General features: G+C 40.9%; 1 protein-coding gene across 6 annotated transcripts in view; it reads right to left on the minus strand.

The window, feature by feature from the left end:
* Positions 1-22474, minus strand: part of Wdfy2 (WD repeat and FYVE domain containing 2) — a 79825-nt gene that overhangs the window by 56983 nt on the left and 368 nt on the right. For all 6 annotated transcript variants that reach the window (XR_011715255.1, XR_011715254.1, XR_011715256.1 and 3 more), the window contains exons 2-5: positions 11592-11733; positions 6824-7132; positions 5316-5452; positions 5032-5137 (exon numbers count right to left, since the gene is read on the minus strand). Coding sequence is in view for 1 of the 6 variants with exons in the window: in XM_071683024.1 (XP_071539125.1) it covers positions 5032-5137; positions 5316-5452; positions 6824-7132; positions 11592-11733 (694 nt within the window). In the remaining 5 variants the exon portion in view is untranslated. The remainder of the gene's footprint in view (positions 1-5031; positions 5138-5315; positions 5453-6823; positions 7133-11591; positions 11734-22474) is intronic.

The following is a 22474-nucleotide window of genomic DNA, read 5'->3' on the forward strand; positions in this document are numbered from 1 at the left end:
GTGGGAGTATGTGATAGAATGTAAGAAAGTAAATTCTCGATTAATATGGGTAAAATTGAAAGTTGATGGAGAGAGGTGGGTGATTATTGGTGCATATGCACCTGGGCATGAGAAGAAAGATCATGAGAGGCAAGTGTTTTGGGAGCAGCTAAATGAGTGTGTTAGCGGTTTTGATGCACGAGACCGGGTTATAGTGATGGGTGATTTGAATGCAAAGGTGAGTAATGTGGCAGTTGAGGGAATAATTGGTATGCATGGGGTGTTCAGTGTTGTAAATGGAAATGGTGAAGAGCTTGTAGATTTATGTGCTGAAAAAGGACTGATGATTGGGAATACCTGGTTTAAAAAGCGAGATATACATAAGTATACTTATGTAAGTAGGAGAGATGGCCAGAGAGCGTTATTGGATTACGTGTTAATTGACAGGCGTGCGAAAGAGAGACTTTTGGATGTTAATGTGCTGAGAGGTGCAACTGGAGGGATGTCTGATCATTATCTTGTGGAGGCTAAGGTGAAGATTAGTATGGGTTTTCAGAAAAGAGGAGTGAATGTTGGGGTGAAGAAGGTGGTGAGAGTAAGTGAGCTTGGGAAGGAGACCTGTGTGGGGAAGTACCAGGAGAGACTGTGTACAGAATGGAAAAAGGTGAGAACAATGGAAGTAAGGGGAGTCGGGGAGGAATGGGATGTATTTAGGGAATCAGTGATGGATTGCGCAAAAGATGCTTGTGGCATGAGAAGAGTGGGAGGTGGGCTGTTTAGAAAGGGTAGTGAGTGGTGGGATGAAGAAGTAAGAGTATTAGTGAAAGAGAAGAGAGAGGCATTTGGACGATTTTTGCAGGGAAAAAATGCAATTGAGTGGGAGAAGTATAAAAGAAAGAGACAGGAGGTCAAGAGAAAGGTGCAAGAGGTGAAAAAAAGGGCAAATGAGAGTTGGGGTGAGAGACTATCAGTAAATTTTAGGGAGAATAAAAAGATGTTCTGGAAGGAGGTAAATAGGGTGCGTAAGACAAGGGAGCAAATGGGAACTTCAGTGAAGGGCGTAAATGGGGAGGTGATAACAAGTAGCGGTGATGTGAGAAGGAGATGGAATGAGTATTTTGAAGGTTTGTTGAATGTGTCTGATGACAGAGTGGCAGATATAGGGTGTTTTGGTCGAGGTGGTGTGCAAAGTGAGAGGGTTAGGGAAAATGATTTGGTAAACAGAGAAGAGGTAGTAAAAGCTTTGCGGAAGATGAAAGCCGGCAAGGCAGCAGGTTTGGATGGTATTGCAGTGGAATTTATTAAGAAAGGGGGTGACTGTATTGTTGACTGGTTGGTAAGGTTATTTAATGTATGTATGACTCATGGTGAGGTGCCTGAGGATTGGCGGAATGCGTGCATAGTGCCATTGTACAAAGGCAAAGGGGATAAGAGTGAGTGCTCAAATTACAGAGGTATAAGTTTGTTGAGTATTCCTGGTAAATTATATGGGAGGGTATTGATTGAGAGGGTGAAGGCATGTACAGAGCATCAGATTGGGGAAGAGCAGTGCGGTTTCAGAAGTGGTAGAGGATGTGTGGATCAGGTGTTTGCTTTGAAGAATGTATGTGAGAAATACTTAGAAAAGCAAATGGATTTGTATGTAGCATTTATGGATCTGGAGAAGGCATATGATAGAGTTGATAGAGATGCTCTGTGGAAGGTATTAAGAATATATGGTGTGGGAGGCAAGTTGTTAGAAGCAGTGAAAAGTTTTTATCGAGGATGTAAGGCATGTGTACGTGTAGGAAGAGAGGAAAGTGATTGGTTCTCAGTGAATGTAGGTTTGCGGCAGGGGTGTGTGATGTCTCCATGGTTGTTTAATTTGTTTATGGATGGGGTTGTAAGGGAGGTAAATGCTAGAGTCCTGGAAAGAGGGGCAAGTATGAAGTCTGTTGGGGATGAGAGAGCTTGGGAAGTGAGTCAATTGTTGTTCGCTGATGATACAGCGCTGGTGGCTGATTCATGTGAGAAACTGCAGAAGCTGGTGACTGAGTTTGGTAAAGTGTGTGGAAGAAGAAAGTTGAGAGTAAATGTGAATAAGAGCAAGGTTATTAGGTACAGTAGGGGTGAGGGTAAAGTCAATTGGGAGGTGAGTTTGAATGGAGAAAAACTGGAGGAAGTGAAGTGTTTTAGATATCTGGGAGTGGATCTGTCAGCGGATGGAACCATGGAAGCGGAAGTGGATCATAGGGTGGGGGAGGGGGCGAAAATTTTGGGAGCCTTGAAAAATGTGTGGAAGTCGAGAACATTATCTCGGAAAGCAAAAATGGGTATGTTTGAGGGAATAGTGGTTCCAACAATGCTGTATGGTTGCGAGGCGTGGGCTATGGATAGAGATGTGCGCAGGAGGATGGATGTGCTGGAAATGAGATGTTTGAGGACAATGTGTGGTGTGAGGTGGTTTGATCGAGTAAGTAACGTAAGGGTAAGAGAGATGTGTGGAAATAAAAAGAGCGTGGTTGAGAGAGCAGAAGAGGGTGTTTTGAAATGGTTTGGGCACATGGAGAGAATGAGTGAGGAGAGATTGACCAAGAGGATATATGTGTCGGAGGTGGAGGGAACGAGGAGAAGAGGGAGACCAAATTGGAGGTGGAAAGATGGAGTGAAAAAGATTTTGTGTGATCGGGGCCTGAACATGCAGGAGGGTGAAAGGAGGGCAAGAAATAGAGTGAAGTGGAGTCATGTGGTATACAGGGCTTGACGTGCTGTCAGTGGATTGAAGCAAGGCATGTGAAGCGTCTGGGGTAAACCATGGAAAGCTGTGTAGGTATGTATATTTGCGTGTGTGGACGTGTGTATGTACATGTGTATGGGGGGGGGGTTGGGCCATTTCTTTCGTCTGTTTCCTTGCGCTACCTCGCAAACGCGGGAGACAGCGACAAAGTATAAAAAAAAAAAAAAAAAAAAAAAAAAATATATATATATATATATATATATATATATATATATATATATATATATATATATATCATCCATGGGGATAAGGGAGAAAGAATACCGCCCATGTATTCCCTGCATATTGTAGGTGACAAAAAAAGGGGTGGGAGTGGGGGGCTGGAAATCCTCCCTTTCTGTTATACTTTTCCAAGAGCATCGATGAACTGAGAAGGAAAAGGGGGCCAATTGGGGATTTTTCCCTCCAAGGGTCAGTAATCTGTTCCTGACGTTGCCTCACTCATGTGGGAAGTGGTGAATACATATGAAAAGAAAAGAAAATGATATATATGCTGATCATAACTGTCCATCATGATAGTTATGAAGGTGAAACTGCAGTTCAATAATTCATATAATTTCATTTAACAAGTAACTTTTCTATACATGTAACATTACATGTTTTGGAGAGACAATCTGCCTTATCAGACGCAAACAATTCATAAAGTTTATAAATCCCAACACCACCACAAAAATTCTGTCTCTCTCTGCCATTTCCTACATTAGCAAGGTAGCATTCAAGAACAGATGACAGAGCCTTTGAGGGAAGACTCCTCACTTCCTCACTTGGCCCCCTTCTCTGTTCCTTCTTTTGGAAAAGTAAAAGTTGAGGAAAGAATATGTACATGTGCATATAAGTACGTCTTTGCATGTGTATATGTTAATATGTATATGTGTGTATATGTGCATGTATGGGTATTTATGCGTATATACCTGTATATGAGTGGATGGGCCATTCTTCGTCTGTTTCCTGGCGCTATCTCACTGACACAGGGAACGGAAAGCAAGCATAATAATAAATACGTGTATGTGACTGGGCAAGTATCTTTTCATCAGTTTCCTGGCCCTATCTCGCTAAAGCAGGAAACAATGATGAAGTATAATGATAATAATGCAAAATATATATATCCCTGAGGATAGGAAAGAAAGCGAAGTAGCACAAAGTCCAGAAGAAAAAAAGGGTCATATCCACTCACACTCACTAGCTGTCATGTGTAATGCTTTACATGACCTCGTTCAGGCTATTGACAGCCCATCATGCCTTGTATACCACATCATTCCAATTCACTCTATCCCATGCACACCTTCTGTCCTCCTGCATGTTTAGGCCCCAAATACTCAAAATCTTATTCACTCTACACTTTCATCTCAAATTTGGTCTCCCCATTCTCGTTCCCTCCAGTTCTAACACATATATCCTCTTTGTAAACCTTTCTTCTCTCATTCTCTCCATACATCCAAACCATTTCAGCAAACTTTCTGTTCTCTCAACTATACTCTTATCCTTACATTGCTTACTTGATCACACTACCTCGCACCACATATTGTCCTCAAACATTTTATTTCTAACACATCCACCCTCCTCCGCACAATCCTATCTATAGCCCATGCCTCGTACCTATATATCATTGGGACTACTATTCCTTCAAACATACCCAATTTTGCCCTATCAGATAACATTCTTCCTTTCTAAACATCCTTCAGTGCTCCCATAACCTTCGCTCCTTCCCCCACCCTATGACTTACTTCTGCTCCCATGGTTCCATTCGCTACCTATCCACTCCCACATATCCAAAACACTTAATTTCCTTCAATTTTTCTCCACTCAAAATTAGCCCCCAACTAACTTGTCCCTAAACCCTGATGAACCTAATGACTTTGTTTTTCTCTATTCACTCTCAACTTTCTCCTTTCACACACTCTCCAATCACCAACTTCTGCAGTTTCTCACTCTAATCTACCATCAGTCCTGTGATGTCAGCAAACAAAAAAGTACTCATTTCCCATAGACTATATTTGCCCTTTCTCTTCTAGACTCTTGCCATTATCATTAACTGTTTCCATTTCCATTTCAGGTGCATAAAGAAATGACCTCTTAATGGGAACTATTCTGCAGAATTGGGGTTGCCAAACCCAATCCCACAACATGGTAAAGGGTACGAACATTCAATTCCCTTGAGCTGAAATTATAATACTTGTTCAGCTTGCTTAAAAAAAATTTCAATAAAGTCTTTGAAGTCCAAAAATTGTGTACCAGTAATTACAGTAATTACCAGTATTTTAAGTGGGTCAACTTACCTCCTCTCTGCTTGCTTTCATGTCCCAAAACACAACAGTTGCATCTTCACCACCAGAGATCAGCTGATGACTTTTCTTTCCATACACAAGGGAAGAGACTTTGCTCCTATAAAAACAAGAACACATGACATTCAAAAAATATAAAATCAATAAGGCATTATATGAACATGAAGCTTAGCTCTAGTTTTTAGGATAGTACTAACTCAAAATGAGTAAAAAATGCTAAGTTTCAAAAGAGTATCAGTAAAAGGATGTTTATGAAGCAATAATGAAAATAAACTTACGTGTGTCCCTGAAGTTCAAAAGCAGTTCCCTTCCCACCACCAATGTCCCATACTATAACCGACTGGTCAAAAGATCCTGAAAAAAGGAGCTGACGGTCTACATCCCAAGCAAGGGACCGTATAGATCCATTATGACCCTGAAATGAAAATGGGTATTTATACTCTATAAACATTCATAAATATCCATTTCATTACTTATAACTACCCCATGACCAATTTCTTTGAAAGAATACTGGTGTTACCCATGGCCTCATTCTAAGAGCTTCTGCAGCCCAAGGCTGCACTACTTCAAGAATCAGGGAAATGAAGACTCCTTTGGAGTGATAAGTTCTTTGGATAATAAAATTCTAGCTCATAAGCCAAACACTGGAGCTTCTAAGACTATTCAGTGCTCCTATTTTTCTGGTTATATATGAAAGAACTCTTGGTTTCATAGCTCTTCTGTGCCAGAAGGTTTCAGCTAACCCTGTGCGTGGAAGCAGATATTGTTAATAGCGAGGCAATACAAGAGGGTCTTAACATAAACATATATACTATTCATTCACTTCATAACTGCCACAGTTTCCCTTTCTTGAGATGGTCACAGAGTTATTCAAGATGCCCTTTTCCAAGAACTCCTGCAGCTCCAAGGCTGTGCTACTTCCAGTAGAGGGAATGATGGACTCCTTTGGAGCGAGATGTTCTTTGATGTGACAGTGCTCCCATTCATACAGCCTCATCAAAGGTGATATTTCACTTGCAGCATAATCTTGAGAAGGTAAGGTCCAGTAACACCAAACAAATATATCTATTTATTCATTCATGACACTTGATCACTGTTTCCTGCATTAGCGAGGTAGCACCAGGAAACAGATGAAGAAAGACCCATCAGGAAACAGACGAAGAAAGACCCATCCACTCACATACACATATAAACACATTTACACACCCACCTTCACATACATACATACACATATATATATTTTTTTTTCTTTTAAACTATTCGCCATTTCCCGCGTTAGCGAGGTAGCGTCTAGAACAGATGACAGGGCCTTTTTTGGAATATCCTCAACAGACCCCCTCTGCCTGCTTAAGGTTACACCACAAGTGAAAAGTCATCTTTGGCAAGGCTGTATCTATGGAAGACGAGTCTTGTCAAAGAATTTCTCACTCCAAAGAAGTCTACATTTCCCTGCTACTGGAAGCACCATAACCTTGGGCTGTTTGAGTCTTTTAAAAAGTCCTAGGCAACACCAGAACTCTTTCACAGAAACTGGTCATAAAGTAGTTATAGGTAGGTGGTTAAAAGAAAAACATATTCTAAAAGTTTCAAGAAAATCAAATTATTTCCTAATTTACTATCTTTAAGCTAATTATCAAATAAAACTGTCCCTTGTCTAGTTATACTGCAAAAACAATGTTAATGAAAGAGATAAGGTCTCATCTCATACAAGAGAAAAATCCACAGTATTAATAAACTGAATCAACATAGCACTTACATCCTCCATTAACACTGGTAGGTTACATACCTTGAGTACCGTAATAACTTGTGGTCCATTCTCCTCCAGCTTAAGCATTGTGATTTGTCCACTGTAATCTCCAACAAATATGTGCTTACTCGTTGAATCAAATTGTAGAGCTGTACACCACCCAGAACACTGATGGCCTCCTAGTCGACGGCCACTTTCTGTGCAGTGATAAACAAAAAACTTGTCTCGTGCCACAGATAATACCCACTCAGACAGAGGGCAGAAGATAATACTTGTTACTCGATTTTGGTGACTTAAGTACTCCCGAACCTGATTAATGCTGTTGTAGTCATGTGCGACTGTGAATTCCTGAGGGAGAAAAGAAGTAAAAATACAGTATTTTCATATATTCATTCTGAGAGAAAAAAAAATACTAAGTGCAGTATGCAGCTGCAAGTAATTTTCAATCAAATGAAAAAATCACAATAGACCAAGAGTTTCAACTCTTCATGAATTCATGCGTACTGAAGTTCTAGCTTTTTCATAATACATTGATTCCTCTGTTCATGCCATTAAATTTATTAGTTACTTCCTCTTGTTCTTCCAGAGAAATCAGTCACCTTTGTCTTCAGTCTTCTACTACATACATAACTTATACAGCAATTTACCTAATCTCTAAAGCTCTCAATGCTTCTGAATTCTTTTAATACATCCCTAACTTCATAATAATTTTGCTGGTGAACAGAAAGGCCATTTCTAAGGGTGTTTCAAGTTAGCCTGAGCTCTTCTAACATATTTCCTATAAAGGGAAATGAGGCCTCAGACTCCAACCTATTCATCTTCAATCACATATAAACCCTACAATGTTCAAACACCCCACTATAGAGTACAGAACACAAGTTAACAAAGGTTTTGTAAAAAGAAAAAAAAAATATGTGACTTTTAAGTAAACAGAGTGTGCTAATTCAAAAAAATACCATTAAAACACTAGCATTTTTGTTACACATCCTCTTTATAAGAATATATATGATACATATACCTTGTATACCTGGTGTAAAAAGGGGGATATACACAAGTAAACGTACATGAATAAGAGAAATAGTTAGCACGCATTACTGGATTAAATATCAACTGAAAGGGACGTAAAAAAAGACTTCTGGACGTAAATATGGTGAAACAGGCAACTGGTAGGATGCTGATCACTATCTTGTGGAGGCAAGGGTGAAGATTTGTAGAGGTTTTCAAAAAAGTGAAAATGTCAAAAAGAGAGTGGCGAGAGTGAGTGAATCTGGAAAAGAGAGTGAAAGTAGAATGGCAAAAGGTAAGAGTAAATGAGGTGAGGAGAGTAGATAAGGAATGCAAGGTATTTAAGGAAGCATTGATTGCATGTGCAAGAGATGCATCTGGCGTGCAGAAGATGGGAGGTGGGCAGATTATAAAAGGTAGTGAGTGATAAGATGAAGAAGTACAGTTGCTAATGAAAGAGAAAAGAAAGATATTTGGGCGATACTTACAGTGATGGGGCACAAATGATTGGAGGTGGTATAAAAGAAAGTGGAACGAAGTCAAGAGGAAGGTACAAGGGTTTAAAAAGAGGGCAAATGAGTTAGGTTGAATGAATATCAATAAACTTTGGGGAGAATAACATGTTTTGGAAGGAAGTGATGACAAAAGAACAAATGGATACATCAGTGAAGGGGGCAAAAGGGAAAGTGATAACAGGTAGTGATGAAGTGAGGAGGAGTGAGTATTTTGAAGGACTATTAAATGTGTTTGATGACATAGTGGCAGATGTAGGGTTTTTGGGTTGGGGTGGTATGTGAAGTGAGAGCCATGGAGAGTGGTTTAGTGAAGAGAGAAGAGGTGGAAAAAGCCTAGCAGAAGATGAAATCCAGTAAGGTGGCTGGAGAGGATGGAATTACAGTTTATTGTATCAAGAAAGGGTGTGACTGTGTTGTTGATTGGTTGGTAAGGATTTTCGATGTGAGTACTGTTCATGGTGAGGTTCCTAGGGATTGTTGGACTGCATGTACAGTGCCAATGTATAAAGGCAAGGGGGACTGTATAAAGGCATGTACAGTGTCAGACTGGGGAGGAGCATTGTGGTTTCATAAGAGGATTTTTGGATCCAGCATTTGCTTTGAAGAACATGTGTGAGAAATACTTAGAAAAAAAGATGGATTTGTATGTGGCATTTATGGATCACAAGAAGTCATATTATAGGGTTGAAAAAATGCTTGGTGGAAGATCTTAAGAATATATGGTGTGAGAAGAAAGCTGTTAGAAGCAGTGAAAAGTTTCTATCAAGAGTGTATGGTTTGTGTACTAGTAGGAAGAGAGGAGAGTGAATGGTTCCAAGTGAAGAGTGGTCTGCAGTAGGGATGTGTGATGTCATCACGAATGTTAAATTTGTTTATGGATGGGTTGGTTAGGGAAGTAAACACAAGAGTCTTGGAGAGAGAAGCGAGTATGTAGTCTGTGGGGGAAGAGAGGGCCTGGGAAGCAAGTCAGTTATTGTTTGCAGATGATACAGCACTGGTGGCAGATTCAAGTGAAAAATTGTAGAAGTTGGTGACTTAGTTTAGAAGTGTATGAGGGGAGAAAGATGAGAGTGAATGTGAATAAAAACAACATTATTAGGTTTAGCTGGATCAGTGACAGGTTACCTGGGATGCAAGACTGAATGGAGAGAAACTGGAGGAAGTGAAGTGTTTTAAATATCTGGGAGTGGACATGGCAGCGAACAGAGCCATACAAGTGGAAGCGAGTCATTGGGTGGGGGAACAGACAAAGGTCCTAAAAGCACTTGAGAATGTTTGGAAAGATAGAATGTTATCTGTGAGGGCAAAAATGGGTATGTTTGGAGGAATAGTAGTCCCTACAGCAACATATGGAAGCGAGGCATGGGCTATAGATAAGGTTGTGCGGAGGATGATGGAGGTGTTGGGTGAAATGTTTAAGGATAATTAGTGGTTTGATCTAGTAAGTAATGAAAGGGTAAGAGAGATGTGTGGTAATAAAAACAGTGTGGTTAAGAGAGCAGATGAGGGTGTGCTGAAATGGCTTGGACATATGGAGAGGATGAGAAGGACACTGACAAAGAGGATATATTGTCAGAAGTGGAGGGAACAAGGAGACCAAACAGAGAAGGAAAGATTGAGTGAAAAACTTCTGAGCGATTAGGGAATGAAGAAAGAAATGAAAGGGTGTATGAGAAAAGTGGTATGGTATGGAGTGCAAAAGGAATAAACTGCGGAGTGGCAGAGAGTAAAACATAATACTTTGAGGTGGTTTGGGCATGTGGAAAGAATGCAAGACAGGGATTTCACAAGGAGAGTGTATATTAGTACAATTAAGGGGGTTCGTGTGAGAGGAAGAAAACCTGTGACACTTTACTTACCTCCTTCCAAAACATCTTTTTATTCTCCCTAAAATTTAATGATACTCTCTCACTCCAACTCTCATTTGCCCTCTTTTTCACCTCTTCCACCTTTCTCTTGACCTCCTGCCTCTTTCTTTTACACATATATCAGTCATTTGCACTATTTCCCTGCAAAACTTGTCCAAATGCCTCTCTCTTCTCTTTCAATAATAATCTTACTTCCTCATCCCACCACTCACTACCCTTTCAAATCTGCCCACCTCCTACGCTTCTCATGCCACAAGCATCTTTTGCGCAAGCCAACACTGCTTCCCTAAATACATCCCATTCCTCCCCCACTCCCCTTACATTCTTTGCTCTCACCTTTTTCCATTCTGCACTCAGTCTCTCCTGGCACTTCCTCACACAAGTCTCCTTCCCAAGCTCACTTACTCTCACCACTCTCTTCACCCCAACATTCTCTCTTCTTTTCTGAAAACCTCTACAAATCTTCACCTTCGCCTCCACAAGATAATGATCAGACATCCCTCCAGTTGCACCTCTCAGCACATTAACATCCAAAAGTCTCTCTTTCGTGCGGCTATCAATTAACATGTAATCCAATAATGCTCTCTGGCCATCTCTCCTACTTACATATGTATACTTATGTACATCTCTCTTTTTAAACCAGAGATATTGATATACAGACAAATATTCTCAAATGCATAAACTATCATAAAAAAAGGCAAAATATTGGCAAAGTATTTCAAACCACAACATTGGCATAAAAAGTTCATATCTTGGTAATGTAACTGAGTTAGTACACATGCAGCACAGATATCTAAAACAAAAAATTATTACTTTTGATTCATGCTATGAAATACAAATAAAAGGATGCAGACTCAACATCTCTGAGGCACAGAAGCTCAAGCCATGAAATGAAAACCTACTAGCAATGTTTTACAGGTCCAGACAGTGAAAGGTTAATCAAGTGGATGATATGAGTAGCTGGCAGCTTAACATCACCTCATCAACAAGCCAAAACATCAAAGAACTGGGCTGGTTACTATGTGGTTGTTGAGTTTTTATGGACCAACTTCAGTCAGCCTCACTGTACAGCTATTAAGGTAGTCAAAGAAGGTAAAACCTCAAGGATATATTTCATCTAAAGGGGTGAAATGGTTTTAACCCCCGTTAATCAAAAGCTTTCTCAGATGCACAAAGGACTCTGTCAACTCGTGAGAAAAGTATAATCTACTACCACCTTGGAATGCTAATCTGTTAAATAAGCAAACATGTCTGTACCTACACTAATGTGTGATCTTTTTCTAGTTATCTACACCTCCATCAATTAGATATATAATCTTGTTTTGAAACTGTGCATAAAACCAATTAACCATGAATCAATTTATTACCTTATCAGTGTCCTGCAACTTTGTGAATGAATTACAACAGTACTATACTTACTGTAACTGTACCATTATCAAGACCTAAGAATAAGCGTCTACTCTCAGGTGTGTAGTTGATACAACTGGGTACAGAAGGCAAGAAGTGGCACACACTTGGCCAATACTGTCCTGAATCACGCCGTTGCCAGATTCGTACTGATCTGTGGGCAAAGTCGTACATTACTTTCACAACCATACAAAATGATACTAATTTCATATGCAGTAACTACTTTCAGTGGTTATTAACCATTCACTGCAACCAACTATAGATAAAGATAATCTTGCTAGCAGAGGTATTTCATGTAATCAAAGGAAATTTAATATATTGGCACAGAAAATTGATAAATCAATTATCCCAGAGTAAAGTAAAAAACATATTTTGGTAGGTCACCTGACCTCATTGTGGAAGTATCAAAGTCTGCTTGAATACAAGGCAAAATTCCCATTAACATTTGCCACACACAAGTGTACTTCTGAGTTTTTCCCTTTCACATAATTTTTTCATCTTTATTATGCTAATCCACTGGATTTCCTTAGTGATTCCATTACAACAAATCAATCTTTCAGAATATCCTTCATTAATACATATTACTGCTGACACGTACTCAAACAATGCAGAAATTTTGAGGGGAAAAGTTATTTCAGACTATATTTTCTTTTAATCACTTATGAAAGTCCTAGTTGTCTGTCTGGTAACGGGGATTTTTGCATTACATATGTATAGAATGAGAGACTCAAACTAATTTTCCATATGTCCAGGAAGAAAAGCATGGAAGAAAAAGATGATAATCATTTAATAAATACTGTGCATTCATGGACCTCCGTGAAGCATTCAGCATTCCTAACTATGACGCACTCACGGGCCACCAAGAGTCAAGCATGTAGGTTTGAATCCTAGCTGCAATAGCCAGTCCACAGTCAAACCAGCTGTTCATCCACCCTTAAGGTTTAGTCAATGATGGGAACAAATGGGAACGTTGGTGAAGGGGCCATGAGGGGAAGTAATAACAGGTAGAGATGAAGTGAGGAGATGAAGCGAGTATTTTGATAGTTTGTATACAGAATGTGTTTGATGATAGAGTGGCAAGTGTAGGGTGTTTTGGTTGGGGTTGTGTGCGAAGTGAGAGTCAAGGAGAATGATTTGGTTAAGAGAGAAGAAGTGGTGAAAAACTTTGCAGAAGATGATATTGCCATTTCCCAAGTTAGGTAGCACCAGGAAACAGACATAGAAAGACACATCTGCACATATACACACATAGATACATATACACATACACACACATAGATATATAAACACATACACACACACATACGTACATACCACATCGCTCCAATTCACTCTATTCCTTACACACCTTTCACCTTCCTGTATGTTAAGGTACCAATCACTCAAAATCTTTTTCACTCCATCCTTCCATGTCAAATTTGGTCTCCCACTTCTTCTTTCCTCCACCTCTGACACATATATCTTCTTTGTAGATCTGTCCTCACTCATTCTCTCCATATGTCCAAACACCTTCTTCTGCTCTCTCAACTACACTCTTTTCAATATAGTTTTTATATTTTTTTTTATTATACTTAGTCGCTGTCTCCTGCGTTAGCAGGGTAATGCAAGGAAACAGAAGATTGTCCCAGACCACCCACATACACATGCACATACACAAACGTACACACACGCACAAATGCATACCTGTACATTTCAACGTATACATACATAAGCATACACAGACATATACATAAATACAAATGTACATATTCATACCTGCAGCCTTCTGCCATTCCTGTCGCCACCCCGCCACACATGAAATGGCACCCCCCTCCCCTCATGAGCATGAGGTACCACTAGGAAAAGACAACAAAGGCCACATTCGTTCACACTCAGTCTCTAGCTGTCATGTCTAAAATATATATACATTTTATTTATATTCATATTTATTATACTTTGTCACTATCTCCCGCGTTAGCGAGGTAGCACAAGGAAACAGAGGAAAGAATGGCCCAACCCAACCACATATACATGTATATACATACATGACCACATACGCACAAATACATACCTACACATCTCGACGTTATTTATTCATTATACTTTGTTGCTGTCTCCCGCGTTAGCGAGGTAGTACAAGGAAACAGACGAAAGAATGGCCCAACCCACCCACATACACATGTATATACATACATGTCCACACACGCACATACATATACCTATACATCCCAACGTATACATATATATACACACACAGATATATACATATATACACATGTACATAATACATACCATCTGCCCTAATTCATTCCCGTCGCCATCCCGTCACACATGAAATAACAACCCCCTCTCCCCGCATGTGTGCGAGGTAACACTAGGAAAAGACAACAAAGGCCACATTCGTTCACACTCAGTCTCTAGCTGTCATATACAATGCACCGAGACCACAGCTCCCTTTCCGCATCCAGGCCCCACAGAACTTTCCATGGTTTACCCCAGACGCTTCACATGCCCTGGGTAATGCTAGGAAAAGACAACAAAGGCCACATTCGTTCACACTCAGTCTCTAGCTGTCATGTATAATGCACCGAAACCACAGCTCCCTTTCCACATCCAGGCCACACAGAACTTTCCATGGTTTACCCCAGACACTTCACATGCCCTGGTTCAATCCATTGACAGCACGTCGACCCCGGTATACCACATCATTCCAATTCATTCTATTCCTTGCACGCCTTTCACCCTCTTGTATGTTCAGGTCCCGATCACTCAAAATCTTTTTCACTTCATCTTTCCACCTCCAATTTGGTCTTCCATTTCTCCTCGTTCCCTCCACCTCTGACACATATATCCTCTTGGTCAATCTTTCCTTACTCATTCTCTCCATGTGACCAAACCATTTCAAAATACCCTCTTCTGCTCTCTCAACCACAATCTATTCATTACCACACATCTCTCTTGCCCTTTCATTACTTACTCGATCAAATCATCTCACACCACATATTGTCCTCAAACATCTCATTTCCAGCACATCCACCCTCCTCCACACAACTCTATCTACAGCCCACGCCTTGCAACCATATATCATTGTTGGAACCACTATTCCTTCAAACATACCCAGTTTTGCATTCTGCGATAATGTTCTTGACTTACACACATTCTTCAACACTCCCAGAACTTTCGCCCACTCCCCCACCCTATGATTCACTTCCGCTTCCATGGTTCCATCCGCTGCCAAATCCACTCCCAGATATCTAAAACACTTCACTTCCTCCAGTTTTTCTCCATTCAAACTTACCTCCCAATTGACTTGTCCCTCAACCCTACTGCACCTAATAACCTTGCTCTTATTCACTTTTACTCTCAGCTTTCTTCTTTCACACACTTTACCAAACTCAGTCACCAGCTTCTGCAGTTTCTCACATGAATCAGCCACCAGCACTGTATCATCAGCGAACAACAAATGACTCACTTCCCAAGCTCTATCATCCACAACAGACTGCATTCTTGTCCCTCTTTCCAAAACTCTTGCATTCACCTCCCTAACAACCCCATCCATAAACAAATTAAACAACCAGGGAGACATCACACACCCCTGCCGCACACCTACATTCACTGAGAAACAATCACTTTCCTCTCTTCCTACACGTACACATGCCTTACATCCTCGATAGAAACGTTTCACTGCTTCTAACAACTTGCCTCCCTAACCATATATTCTTAATACCTTCCACAGAGCATCTCTATCAACTCTTATCATATGCCTTCTCACATGTATTTCTCACATACATTCTTCAAAGCAGGCACCTGATCCACACATCCTCTACCACTTCTGAGACCACACTGCTCTTCCCCAATCTCATGCTCTGTACATGCCTTCACCCTTCAATCAAAACCCTCCCATATACTTTCCCAGGAATACTCAACAAACTTATACCTCTGTAATTTGAGCACTCACTTTTATCCCCTTTACCTTTGTACAATGGCACTATGCAAGCATTCCACCAATCCTCAGGCACCTACCCATGAGTCATACATACATTAAATAACCTTACTAACCAGTCAACAATACAGTCACCCCCTTTTTTTAATAAATTCCACTGCAATACCATCCAAAGCTGCTGCCTTGCTGGCTTTCATCTTCCACAAAGCTTTTACTACCTCTTCTCTGTTTACCAAATCATTCTCCCTAACCCTCTCACTTTGCACACCACCTCAACCAAAACACCCTATATCTGCCACTCTGTCATCAAACACATTCAACAAACCTTCAAAATACTCACTCCATCTCCTTCTCATCATCACTACTTGTTATCACCTCCCCATTAGCCCCCTTCACTGATGTTTCCATTTGTTCCCTTGTCTTATGCACTTTATCTACTTCCTTCCAAAACATCTTTTTATTTTCCCTAAAATTTTATGATACTCACTCACTCCAACTCTCATTTGCCCTCTTTTTCACCTCTTGCACCTTTCTCTTGACCTCCTGCCTCTTTCTTTTATACATCTCCCACGCATTTGCATTACTTCCCTGCAAAAATTGTCCAAATGCCTCTCTCTTCTCTTTCACTAAAAATCTTACTTCTTCATCCCACCACTCACTACCCTTTCTAACCTGCCCACCTCCCACGCTTCTCATGCCACAAGCATCTTTTGCGCAAGCCATCACTGCTTCCCTAAATACATCCCTTTCCACCCCAACTCCCTTACATCCTTTGTTCTCACCTTTTTCCATTCTGTACTTAGTCTCTCCTGGTACTTCCTCACACAAGTCTCCTTCCCAAGCTCACTTACTCTTACCACTCTCTTCACCCCAACATTCTCTCTTCTTTTCTGAAAACCTCTACAAATCTTCACCTTCGCCTCCATAAGATAATGATCAGACATCCCTCAGTTGCACCTCTCAGCACATTAACATCCAAAAGTCTCTCTCATGCACCTATCAATTAACACATAATCCAATAACGCTCTCTGGCCATCTCTCCTACTTACATACGCATACTTATGTACATCTCTCTTTTTAAACCAGGTATTCCCAATCACCAGTCCTTTTTCAGCACATAAATCTACAAGCTCTTCACCATTTTCATTTACAACACTGAACGCCCCATGAACACCAATTATTCCCTCAACTGCCACATTACCCACCTTTGCATTCAAATCACCCATCACTATAACCCAGTTTCGTGCATCAAAACTACTAACACACTCACTCAGCTGCTCCCAAAACACTTGCCTCTCATGCCCAGGTGTGTATGCACCAATAATCACCCACCTCTCTCCATCCACTTTCAGTTTTACCCATATTAATCTAGAGTTTACTTTCTTACACTCTATCACATACTCCTACCACTCCTGTTTCAGGAGTATTGCTGATGCTGTTTCTCCCCTGAGGATAGGAGAGAAAGAATACTTCCCACATATTCCTCACATGTCACAGAAGGCGACTAAAGGGGACGGGAGTTGGGGGCTAGAAACCCTCCCCTCCTTGTATTTGAATTTTCTAAAAGGGGAAACAGAAGGAGTGACGCGGGGAGCGCTCATCCTCCTCAAAGGCTCAGATGGGGGTGTCTAAATGTGTGTGGATATAACCAAGATGAGAAAAAAGGAGAGATAGGTAGTGTGTTTAAGGAAAGGAGCCTGGATGTTTTGGCTCCGAGTGACACGAAGCTCAAGGGTAAAGGGGAAGAGTGGTTTGGGAATATTTTGGGAGTAAAGTCAGGGCTTGATGAGAGGATAAGAGAAAGGGAAGAAGACTACTCCTGTAACAGGAATTGTGGGAGTATGTGATGGAGTGTAAGAAAGTAAGCTCTAGATTGATATGGGTAAAACTGAAAGTGGATGGAGAGAGATGGGTGATCATTGGTGCCTATGCACCTGGGCAAAGGTGAGTAATGTTGCAGTTGAGGGAATAATTGGGGTACATGGGGTGTTCAGTGTAGTCAATGGAAATGGTGAAGAGCTTGTAGATTTGTGTGCTTAAAAAGGACTGGTGATTGGGAATACCTGGTTCAAAAAGAGAGATATACATAAGTATAGGTATGTAAGTAGGAGAGATGGCCAGAGAGCATTATTGGATTACGTGTTAATTGATAGGCGCGTGAAAGAGAGACTTTTGAATGTTAATGTGCTGAGAGGTGCAACTGGAGGGATGTCTGATCATTATCTTGTGGAGGCGAAGGTGAAGATTTGTAGAGGTTTTCAGAAAAGAAGAGAGAATGTTGGGGTGAAGAGAGAGGTGAGAGTGAGCGAGCTTGGGAAGGAGACTTGTGTGAGGAAGTACCAGGAGAGACTGAATACAGAGTGGAAAAAGGTGAGAACAAAGGACGTAAGGGGAGTGGAGGAGGAATGGGATGTATTTAGGGAAGCAGTGATGGCTTGCGCAAAAGATTCTTGTGGCATGAGAAGCTTGGGAGGTGGGCAGATTAGAAAGGGTAGTGAGGGGTGGGACGAAGAAGTAAGATTATTAGTGAAAGAGATGAGAGAGGCATTTGGACAATTTTTGCAGGGATATAAAGCAAATGACTGGGAGATGTATAAAAGAAAGAGGCAGGAGGTCAAGAGAAAGGTGCAAGAGGTGAAAAAGTGGGCAAGTGAGAGTTGGGGTGAGAGAGTATCATTAAATTTTAGGGAGAATAAAAAGATGTTTTGGAAGGCGGTAAATAAAGTGCGTAAAACAAGGGAATAAATGGGAACATCAGTGAAGGGGGCTAATGGGGAGGTAATATCAAGAAGTGATGATGTGCGGAGGAGTGAGTATTTTGAAGGTTTGTTGAATGTGTTAGACGATAGAGTGGCAGATATAGGGTGTTTTCTTCGGAGTGGTGTGCAAAGTGAGAGGGTCAGGCAGAATGATTTGGTAAACAGAGAAAAGGTAGTAAAAGCTTTGCGGAAGATGAAAGCCAGCAAGGCAGCGGCTTTGGATGGTATTGCAGTGGAATTTATCAAAAAAAGGGTTGGCTGTGTTCTTGACTGGTTGGTAAGGCTATTTAATGTATGTATGACTCATGGTGAGGTGCCTGAGGATTGGCGGAATGCTTGCATAGTGCCATTGTACAAAGGCAAAGGGGATAATGGTGAGTGCTCAAATTACAGAGGTATAAGTTTGTTGAGTATTCCTGGGAAAGTATATGGGAGGGTATTGATTGAGAGGGTGAAAGCATGTACAGGGCATCAGATTGGGGAAGAGCAGTGTGGTTTCAGAAGTGGTAGAGGATGTGTGGATCAGGTGTTTGCTTTGAAGAATGTATGTGAGTAATACTTAGAAAAGCAAATGGATTTGTATGTAGCATTTATGGATCTGGAGAAGGCATATGATAGAGTTGATGAGATGCTCTGTGGAAGGCATTATGAATATATGGTGTGGGAGGCAAGATGCTAGAAGCAGTAAAAAGTTTTTATCAATGTAAGGCATGTGTACAAATAGGAAGAGAGGAAAGTGATTGGTTCTCAGTGAATGTAGGTTTGCGGCAGGGGTGTGTGATGTCTCCATGATTGTTTAATTTGTTTATGGATGGGGTTGTTAGGGAGGTGAATGCAAGAGTTTTGGAAAGAGGGGCAAGTATGCTGTCTGTTGTGGATGAGAGGGCTTGGGAAGTGAGTCATTTGTTGTTCGCTAATGATACAGCGCTGGTGGCTGATTCGGGTGAGAATCGGCAGAAGCTGGTGACTGAGTTTGGTAAAGTGTGTGAAAGAAGAAAGCTGAGAGTAAATGTGAATAAGAGCAAGGTTATTAGGTACAGTAGGGTTGAGGGACAAGTCAATTGGGAGGTAAGACTGAATGGAGAAAAACTGGAGGAAGTGAAGTGTTCTAGATACCTGGGAGTGGATTTAGCAGCAGATGGAACCATGGAAGCAGAAGTGAGTCACAGGGTGGGAGAGGGGGTAAAAGTGCTGGGAGAGTTGGAAAATGTGTGGAAGGCAAAAACATTATCTCGGAAAGCAAAACTGGATATGTTTGAAGGAATAGTGGTTCCAACAATGTTATATGGTTGCAAGGCGTGGGCTATAGATAGGGTTGTGCGGAGGAGGGTGGATGTGTTGGAAACGAGATGTTTGAGGACAATATGTGGTGTGAGGTGGTTTGATCGAGTAAATAATGAAAGGGTAAGAGATGTGTGGTAATAAAAAGAAGGTGGTTGAGAAAGAAGAAGAGGGGGTATTGAAATGATTTGGTCACATGGAGAGAATGTGTCAGGAAAGATTGACAAAGAGGATACATGTGTCAGAGGTGGAGGGAGCGAGGAGAAGTGGGAGACCAAACTGGAGGTGGAGGGATGGAGTGAAAAAGATTTTGAGCAATCATGCCTGAATAGAGTGAATTGGAACTATGTGGTATACCAGGGTTGATGTGTTGTCAATGGACTGAACCAGGGCATGTGAAGCATCTGAGGTAAACCATGGAAAGTTTTGTGGGGTCTGGATGTGGAAAGGGAGCTGTGGTTTCGGTGCATTACACATGACAGCTAGAGACTGAGTGTGAATGAATGTGGCCTTTGTTGTATTTTCCTAGCGCTACCTCACATGCACGTGGGGGAGGGGGGGTGCATTCTTATGTGTGGCAGGGAGGCGGCAGGAATGGATGAAGGCAGCATGTATGAATATGTACATGTGTATATATGTATGTTTGTGTATGTATATGTATGTATACGTTGAAATGTATAGGTATGTATATGTGCATTTGTGGGCATTTATGTATATAAATGTGTATGTGGGTGGATTGGGCCATTCTTTCATCTGAGGAGATGGAATGATTATTTTGAAGGTTTGTTAATGTGTTTGATGATAGAGTGGCAGATATAGGGTGTTTTGGTCGAGGTGGTGTGTGAAGTGAGAGGGTCAGGGACAATGGTTTGGTAAACAGAGAAGAGGTAGTGAAAGCTTTGTGGAAGATGAATGCCGGCAAGGTGGCGGGTTTGGATGGTATTGCAGTGGAAATTATCAATAAAGGGGGGGTGACTGTGTTGTTGACTGGTTGGTAAGGATATTCAATAAAATATATAATGAGTGCGTGTATGTATTTCACTTTTCAGTATTGCGTAGAGTCACTGAGCTGAACCCCTTCCTCCCTTTTCGTCATCTTGTTCCAACATTAGGAACATCAATTTCAGAGTTGTAACTGTCATGTTTCACTTTCTCTATATCTTCTTCACTTTTTATCTCACCAAGCTCATAAGACAATACTGCATGCAGGAAAACAATTCTTACCGTATCTAAATCCCAGGCTTTTGTTGGGCTGACAGGAGCCAGAGATGGTCTTGCAAAGGGTGGATATCATATGCTCTACTCCAACATCTTAACAGTTACGGACAAGCTTAAAATAACTGGCCCATTGCCTGGCATCAGTGTGATATTTTGCCATTCCTTAATACTGTCCCCATTTTTAATCCCACCAATACCTCAAGTGCAAAATTTCAAATGGTGCTGCTATAATTGCTTCCCACTGTCAACATAAGTTATTTCAAGTGTGGCTGTCACAACACACTGCAATAAATATTCTAAAAGTGTTATAGCTACCGAGTGTAATGAAATTAGCAATGAAAAGAATTCTGGCTCAACATACAGTGAAGAAAAAATTTCTTCTAAAGGTTCTACTATAAGTCTCAGATGAATCAAAGGTATTCAAAAATGTATGTCCTGAAACTCAAGAAGCCTTTTCTCTCAAAGGCAGTAACCTGTTATCTTGAGGGATTCTCTAAGAAAACAGGCAAAGAAACACCCAACCCTCTATATTTCAGGGAAGAAACACTGACATTCCCTATCCTTTGCAATCCATTCAACTATGGTAGCGAATTCATTTCAAGCCCGCCATCAAACAATAAGAGACCACCCCAAACATAATACCATTGCCTTATTCTGTCCTGCCCACTGGACAGCTCAAAAAAATTTGCAGACTGTAGGCACCAATTCAAAAGTGGCCACAGCTGGTGTGAGAAGCTCTTTTAAATAAAAAGGAAGGCAGGGCAGGGTAAGAGAGCCAGTAAAATTTGCTCATGGGACACTGCCTCAGGGAGAAAAAGTTTTTCAACTATAAGAACCAATATCAATCTTCTCTGCAATCTCTCCTGCAAGCACGACAGCATGAAGGAGGAGGGTTCAGTAAAAATTCTTCAGATAATAAGGCAAGACAAAAAAATGAAAATAAATACCTTTAATGATGCTTCAGAAGTATACTAAATTCTGTTTCTCCTTAAAGAAGATCCCTCTCGCCATACAAGGTACAGCCACTTCATCTAAACTAAGGTACTATCAAATGAGGAGTGGGATACAAGTGCCAAAGACCCCCTTTTCTGTAATTTCTCCAGTGAAGTTTCTGAGGAAGGTTGGGGTAATCACCACCCACCTCACATTGTGCTTGAGCATAAAGCTTAGGTCGAGCCAATAAAGTGAATTCCTAATCCATGTCAAGATATTCCCCATCATCAGGGGTTTTAAGGCATATCATGAACCTCTTAGACTTTCTAGACCAAAGGGATGGATGGGTAGATGTTTCCACGCTGCCAGAGAGCCTTCATCAGATCCTGATTAAGTAAATTATCCAGCTGACTGCAATAAGGGGTAAGCTCCTTTACTGGACAGAGTATTTGCTAATTGGAAGGAAACAAAGGATGCAGGTAAAAGACATTCTCAAAATGGGGCAAGGTTACAATAAACAAGGTTAGCACATCCATCTTGTAAAATTTTACCATAAAAGTTCGACACATGATTGAAATAACCTAACTGACCTCACTAACAAAGTATCAAACTTAACTTTCACCAACTTTTAATCATATTGTACATTCGTGAAATTACTGAATGTCAGCCACAAGGAAATACACGGTACATCAACACTTAACTTTGGGATGTGGATTTGGCACAAATCATTCCCGTGGCATCAATATAAATATACATATATGTGAATTTCAACAAGCTCAGAA

The sequence above is a fragment of the Panulirus ornatus genome, chromosome 35 (assembly GCF_036320965.1).
Source record: "Panulirus ornatus isolate Po-2019 chromosome 35, ASM3632096v1, whole genome shotgun sequence".
Lineage (NCBI taxonomy): Eukaryota > Metazoa > Arthropoda > Malacostraca > Decapoda > Palinuridae > Panulirus > Panulirus ornatus.